Below are 8,143 nucleotides of genomic sequence, written 5' to 3'. Positions count from 1 at the left end.
TTTTTTTTTTTTTTTTAATCTAGTCCATTAGCCTGAGTATTTTCAGTGATAAGTTGAGGCTTGAGGATTTATTATAGAAAGGTTTGTTATTTTGTATAAATGTTGGATGACATTCTGTTTTGCTGAGCTGCTGATGGTTTTCTTTCTCCCATATTAACTTTGAGGGTTTACTGAGCTGCTGTGTTGGACGTGTTGTTTCTTTCCCTAGTCTGGTTCATCTGTGCTCAGCCTCTTTCATCTTTTCTCCTGTGAGGTGCTCTACTGAGAACTTTCTGTAGTGCTGCCTTGGTTGTCATGAATTGCCTTCATTTCTGTTTGTCTTAAAATACCTTTATCTGGCTCTCATAGTTCCTGATGAAGAGTTTGGAGTAAGACTGGTATTTCTACCTTTCTGTGAGTTGATGTTTTTCTCATCCTGCTTTTAGAAATATTTCTAAACTTTGTATTTTTGACATCCTGACTATAATACATCATGGAGTTTCTTCTCTGGTCATGTGTAAGTGGAGTGCCATATGCCTTCTGTTTGGATGCCTCCTTTCTGTAAATCTGGAAAGTTTTCTGCTATGATTTTATTAATTAATCTGTCTATTCCATTTGGTTCTTAACCTCTGCTCCTTCTACACTATGTATTCTCAGGTGTGGCCTCTTGAATGTATCCCAGACATCCTAGAAATAGTTAATGCTCATTAATTTTTTTCCCTGAATATATTAATGTTTGGATTATTGTCTCAGCTTTGTCCTCTAACCTTGAAATTCGTTTTTCTGCATGTGCATATTCTTATCTGTTAATGATGGCATCTGTTGTTGTATTTATTTAATTGGCCATCCTTCATCTTAAGTATTTCTGTTTGATTATTTTTTTTAATGTTTCAATCTCCTTGCCAAATTTTTCTTCTACATGTTGAAAGTTTGCCTCTAATATAGTTATGTTGACTTTGGAGATTGTCTTGTCAAAGTATTGAATAGATTTCCTTAAGTTATACAACTTTTTATTTGACTTTTTATATGGTCATTAATTCTTTTGAACAGTAAGACTGAATTTTTTCTCAAACACTTCAGCTTTCTCTGTAATTTTTGATTCCCTTATTGAAAATGGAAGCTGCTCATTCATTTCCAGGCCACCCAGACCCAAATCATTACACAGAAACTATATTAATTTTAACACTGTTTGGCCAATGACTCATGCATATTTCTAGCCAGCTCTTACATCTTGAATTAATCCAACCCATTTCTTTTAATCTGTGTATTGCCACAAGGCTGTGCCTACTGGGTCAAGTTGTGGCTGGCATTTTTCTCATTTGGCAACTACATGGTGTCTCCTGACTCCACCCATTCTCTCTCTATATCTCTCTTCAGATTTCCTGCCTGGCTATACTCTGCTAAGTCATTGGCAAAAACAGCTTTATTCATTATCCGGTAAAAGCAGCACATACACAGAAGTACATCGCACATCACCTTATCAGTTGGTAGGTGATGGGGTATGTGTGGCATATCCCACTGTCGATTTTTTTTTTTTTGTGTTGTTTTTATACATTGGTTGACATGGATTTGTTTTGACTTCCTTCTCTTCTGAGACTATTAGGGTATTCTGTTTTCTGTGAGTCATGTCTCATAAAGCTCAGCTAGGGGGACTGGTGAAACTTGCTGTGGAATATCAACTGAGTTGCTGAAGTGACCCTTCCTGTCTTGGCTATGTGACAGCAGGACCAAGGGTAGGGCTGTGTACTATAAGCAGCACAGTGACCAGCTGGAATCAAAACTTTGGTTGTCCCTTGGATTTTGTGAACATGCTGAAGGCAGGGTATTAAATCAGACCCGGTGAAGCTTGTCTCCTATATTGTAATGTGGTTATAACCACAGGCCCAAAGTAATCTCTGGGACCACATCAACATAGACTCCAGATTCTGCAGTGGAATCCAGTACCACTGGAAGCATGGAAAATCAGAATTCTGCAACCATAATGACCTCAGAGACTCATAGAACCTTGAGAGACTCCAGTCTCTCAAGGGACCCTGGGCATATTGGAGCTGACATCTTTGATTAATAGTTACAGGACACTCTCTGGTCTGCACACACTGGAGGCCTAGTTGGCCAGTGTGCTCTGGTTGCAGAAAACCAACGCTTATTTTTTAGAAGATAGAAAGACCATCAGTTACACACAAGGTGTTTTTTAAGGCTATTTATTTAGTTTACATGTATGGGCTTTTACCTGCATGTACATCTGTGCACCATGTGTGTACCTGAGTGCCCATGAAAGCCAGAAATAGGGCATTGGATCCCCTGGAACTGGATGGATTATGAGATGGCTATGAGCCACCATGTGGGTACTGGGAAACAAACCCAGATCCTCTGGAAGAGCAGCCACTGCTCTTAACTGCTGAGTCATCTCTCCAGTGCCCCCCACCCCACAAGCTATGTAAGGATGCAAAGTTCTTTTTCAGAACCATCTTAAATGACAGGATTGTCTTTTATACTTCTTTAAATGTTTTAAGAGAAGCCACATAAATTACCTGATGGCATTTCTGTATTTCTTAATCTTAGAAATGGATCCCCACATTATTCCCTGTATGTCGTCCTAACATTCAAATTACATGGCTCAAACTTATAGCAATTAACACATCAGTATTTCTGTACTCCAAGATCTTGCTTTTCTTGTTCCTTCTTCCTGCTCCTGCTCTTTTGATCCTCCTTCCACGCAGAGTTTCACTATTATACCCAGGCTCCTCTTGAAATCATCATCTTCCTGCCTCAGTGTCCCTATTGTACTGATGGGGTTATAGACATGCACTACCATATGCAATGTGATTGTTGTCTTTAACCAAAGAGATTGGTCTATATGACTCTCCTTACACTTTCATTAAGTATATCTCTCATATTCAAGAGAATAAAACAAAGCAACCCTGCCACACGCAGTTCCTGACCTACGTTGCTTCTGGCTCTTTGCTTGAGGCATTCTGAGATCATTTCTTTTTAATGAGAACTGTTGGCTAAAACTGATTACATTTTTTTCCTTTGTCATTAAACATCTAGATGAAAAATAAAGAGGAAGAAGAAAGGCAAAGACAAATAGAGTCTAAAGAAGAGTTGCTGGCTGTCTTGAAGGCAGACAAGATTTTCCAGGATCTTGAAAAGGAGAAAAAGCTCAAAACCAGCAAAAAGAAACGAGAAATTCAAGATGCTCACGTTCAGCAAATGGTAACTATTCCTACTTTTACAGGAATTTTAAAAGTAAATATGTAATAGAGACTTCACTTTGGTTTTCTTTTTTTTAAGTGGTTTCCTTTTATTAGAGAGGAACAAGTGATCAATGTGGTGTCACAATAAAGCTATATTAAAAATGTGAAGTTAGTTTTAGAATCTCCACTCTGTAGTCCTTTTCTGTGATGGTTTAGGGATCGATCTAACTAGGGCAATAGGAATGAAGAAACAGACATACATACGGAATAGCAAGGATGGGGGGCATGACCTCTGATGAACTACACCAGCACCAGCCTGGAAACTCAGCAAGTTTATTTCACACAGCTGAACCAGGAGGCAGGGTTATTATGTACAGCTGAATAGAGCCAGGTTTAGTTCATCTCAGTAGGAGGTCTCTGTAGGGAAGCAGTCTCAGGCTGTAAACACTCAGGAGGAAGAAGCTGTGGTGGACATTTTCTGAACATGCTGTCAACATGTGCACTTGGACCAGGGGAAGGCTCGGCTGCTCCATGAGGTATTTAGTCCTTGACATGTCTGCGCTCATGTCAGCAATAAACATTCACTCAGGACTTAATCCACTCCCCACAGGTCTCATTCTAGGTTGTTTGTTTTATGTACACATTTTATAACCGCCTTTAGTACTGATTGTATTTATTAAATACTAAAAAAAAAGTGCAGATCGTGGGACAGGCCCTAATGCTCATTGCTTCATTTTTCTCTCACCTTACTTTCTTATGGCATATTCCAAACACTCTGCCTTTAGCTAGATTTCCAAACATGATTTTCCCTATCTTTGCAGCAATATGCCAGAGACCATGTTGATTGGGATCTTGCAGTCTTCAATTTTGATACAAGGGAATATTAGAGATTTAAATGATTAAGAGAATCTGATGTCTAATTATCTCTGTGTAGAATCTTAGAATCTTTTCCAAATAGGTAGTCCTCTTTTCCGTCCCTGCTGGCAACATGTGTGAGTGCAAGTCACGGCATCCTTCCCAGCCTTGGCCTTGGCATCTTGGAGTGGTAACTGCTCTGATGGAGCGGGTTGGCGTGTCTGCAGTGCATTGCTTCTCATACCCTTGCCAGACATTTATCCGACTTCTTTTGCAATGTGTCTATTCAAACCTGTTAACCATGATTTTGTTTTCTTTCTGTATATGCAGATAAGTGTGTGTCTGTGTGTGTATGTGTACACATTCGTGTGAAGATCAGAGACAAGCCTTGGGCTTTGCTCCAGAGCCCTTCACATTATTTGACTCAGGGTCTCTCACTGGGATCTGGGATCCACCAGTTTGCTAGGCTGACTACCAAGTCCCAAAGACCTGCCTCACTTTACTGTCCCACAGTTTTAACTTCTGACTTCCAGTCTTACTGAATACTATTTTTTAAGACTAGATATTTTTGTCATCAATTCAACAAACAGAATTTAAACCTTACTTTTAGAACCCAGTAATCATTTGCCTTTCCCTCATAATTTCAACTAGTAGAAATGATTAGATCTTATGTTGAAGTTATAGATCAAGATACTTTCATGGATATTAAATATATAAACATATGCAGAAAAACAACTTATATTTAGAAATTCAGCATTTATTAAATGTTACAACTAAAAAGTGAAATCTGTCAATCAAAATTTCGCAGAAAATCCATTAAAAACATCATAATATTATAAGACGAAGACTTTCTAAAGTATTTGGGAGACTGCCTGTAGTACTTCCTCAGTTCTGAATAAATTTTCATAGATTAATGTCACTCATTGTTCTAACTCCACATTCCTGGGAAATAGAATGTAATCATTTGCATAAAATTTAGGAATTATTCCCTGATGGCTTAGTTTTATGTTGACTGACAGGAACAATAATTAATTTTTATGCCTTTTAACCTACTAGATACCACATATATAAATTATTGAAAGAAAATTGTAAATTTAGTTGCCTGATTTTTATCTCAATTTTATGCTTGTAATGATTTTGCTTTGTTGTTTGACTATATGAGTTTAACAAGTTTGATCGATCCATAATTTGAGTATATTCTTAGCATAGAATTCATGAGTTATTAGCATAGTTGTAAAATACTGAGTTTATAAAATTACAATTACATCTTAATATTATATGGATTTTTTGAAAACTGATGTTTTCACCAATATTAAAATGTATGTTTCTTCCCAATAGGCCATAAATAAATTTAATGCAAAACAATCAAAAGAAGAAGAATTAGATTACTGGAGACTTACTGAAGCCCTTGCAGCTGAGAAGGAGAAAGAATTTCAGAATTATGCCAGAGAAGTAATTGACTCTGAATCTGAATCAACAAAGAAATACACTTACCCTCTGGTAAGAGCTGTACAGGAAGGCGTGGGAGGTGGCCGTGGACCACCCTTCGTAGGCAGGGGTGGGATACGACCAAGCTACCAGACAAACGATGCCACTGGTGTCCAGCTCCCTTTTTATAACTCTCAAGGATCAAAGTATAATGATTTTCAGAAGTCGAAGAGGAGGCTGGGTTTTACATGGTAAAGAAGTTTATTTTTATGATTGATAAAATTTATTGTAGCAAGTATAAGCTACAAATATAATGGAATTTTGATAATAAAGCACTCATCTCTATAAAATGTGTTGCCTGATTTGATTCTTTGCAGTATTTTCACTAAGAACACATATAAGATCCAGCATGTGTGTGTGTGTGTACAGATTCCAGGGACAACCTTCCATGTTGTTTCTTTCATTGCATCCAATGTTTTTAGAAGTCTGCGTCTCTCACCGGTCGGAAACTCAACAAGCAGGCTGTTAGTCCCATGTCCACCTCCTCAGCACTGGGCTTACAAGTGTACGCCATCACACTGGAGTTTTCCTTAATGTGGGCTCTAGGGATCAGAGTCAGGTCTCATTGCATTCAGTGAGCTACCTCAGCCACACAATGTCAACCTCATTTAGAACACGTTCATTAGGAATGAAAACTGTCTACAACCAAGTGTAAAATGTATCTGCAGGATTGTAAAACTGTGACCTTGTACCCACTGAGCAGCACCTCCCCATGTCTCCTGCACACAGCTTCTGCTTTGTCTACCCTAGTTCTGTAAATACAGCCCCACTGTGGATGTCTGTGGACTTCTGTGTTGTTTACCATATTGTCAGTACTTTGTCCTTAAGACTCAATCAGAGATAGCTCTTTCCTCAACAGAAATTCATGTGCTTATTCGATGTCATTTAGTTCTTAAAGTCCTTCGGAATTTCATTGTTACTAATATGATTACTATAGGGTTTGAATTTCTATGTGGTTTATTGTGTATAGTTCTAGACATGAAATTATTTAAAATAATCCTATATGTAGTTTTGTCAACTTGATACACAAGTTCATTGGAAGTTTTAGGAATTGTGGTAAAAAATAAAATAGAACATGAGCTACCATTTTAGCCACTTCTAAGTATGACTTAATAGTGTTAAGTGTATTTATGCCCAGGGCAGTGGTGGTGCATGCCATTAATCCCAGCACTCAAAAAGAAGAGACAGGGGAATCTCTGTGAGTTAGAGGTTAGTCTGTATAGTCCAGAACATCCAGAGCTATACAGAGAAACCCAGTCTTGAAAAACAGAACAATAAAAAAGTGTTAAGTATATTTATATTGCTATGCAATTTCTGGACTTTTTCATTCTTTACAACTGAAACTCCATACCTACATAAAGTGTGCTTCATCCCTCCTTCCCTCAACTCTGTGAACAATTTAAATAATGTTTAGGGAAAATATCCAATTACTGAAAGTTCAAAGGCAAGGTAATATATGCCCAATACATAATACAAACCACAGAACAACGTTTTTCTCTATATATTAAAAAAATACAGGGCTGGAGAGGTGGCTCAGAGGTTAAGAGAACTGACTGCTCTTCCTGAGTTCAATTCCCAGCAACCACATGGTGGCTCACAACCATCTGTAATGAGATCTGGTGCCCTCTATTGGCCTATAGGATATATGTAGGTGTATTACTGTATACATAATAAATAAATCTTTTTTTTAAAAAAAAATACACCCATTTTCATTGATTAACTCCTAACTGTGGATATTTTCCCTAAACTTTATTTAAATTTATACCACAAACAAAAAAATCTAAATGTCTTAGAAATCTTAAAAAATATAGCTTTAGGGTTGTGCCCATGGGTGCAGTGCACTTGGAAGGCAGAAGTGGATCTCTTGTAGGTTCAAGGTCAGCCTTATCTACATGGTGGGACGCTGCTTCAAAAAATTAACTAAAAATAGTTTTACAACCGTGCTATCACTGACAGGTGGGTGGGGGCAAGCAGATGGGAGTGTTTACCAACCATGTATGAAAGCCTGGGCTCAATACCTAGCAGCACAGAAACTGTAATAGGTTCATTTTTAATCTGTTGGCTACATACTGACTCTGAGGCCTGTCTGGAATAAGAACAAAACTCAACACGACACAAACAACAAAAAATAGACACAGAAAAAATTGCATGGTTTCTTACACTGGGAAATTCACAGTAATTAAAGAGCAAATGGTAGGGGCCGGAGAGATGGTTCAGTGGTTAAAAGCACTGACTGCTCTTTTAAAGGACCCAGATTCAGTTCCCGGAGCCATCATCCTCACAGACATACATGTAGGCAAAACAACAATGTACATAATAAAAAAAAATCTTTAAAAAAAACTGTATAATTTTAAGATAGCAACACAAATCCAAAACTTGCTAAAAGTTATTAAACTGAACCATTATGCTTAAACATCTGAGCTAGAATTTAGACTTGGAAATCACCACTGCTCACTAAATCCTATTTTTTTGTTTACGTTTTGGGAAAGTACTGTGCGCCTAAGACACCTGCAGGGATCAGCTCTCTCCTTGCACCATGTGGATCCCAGAAATTCAGCTCAAATTACCAGGTTTGGCAGCAATCACCTTTACTCACTGCGCTATCTTAAAACCCTCCAGTTCTT

The 8,143-nt window shown here is 37.9% G+C and overlaps 1 protein-coding gene across 1 annotated transcript in view; it reads left to right on the top strand.

Moving 5' to 3' along the window:
* Ccdc173 (coiled-coil domain containing 173) overlaps positions 1-5,777 on the top strand; it is a 19,952-nt gene extending 14,175 nt beyond the window's left edge. Inside the window, exons 8-9 of the mRNA XM_005346526.3 lie at positions 3,031-3,195; positions 5,370-5,777. Coding sequence (XP_005346583.1) covers positions 3,031-3,195; positions 5,370-5,714 — 510 coding nt within the window. The 3' untranslated portion in view covers positions 5,715-5,777. The remainder of the gene's footprint in view (positions 1-3,030; positions 3,196-5,369) is intronic.
* The last annotated feature ends 2,366 nt before the right edge of the window (positions 5,778-8,143 follow it).

The sequence above is a fragment of the Microtus ochrogaster genome, chromosome 4 (genome assembly GCF_000317375.1).
Source record: "Microtus ochrogaster isolate Prairie Vole_2 chromosome 4, MicOch1.0, whole genome shotgun sequence".
Taxonomy (NCBI): Eukaryota; Metazoa; Chordata; class Mammalia; order Rodentia; family Cricetidae; genus Microtus; species Microtus ochrogaster.
This window is presented reverse-complemented; position numbering and strand designations above follow the sequence as displayed.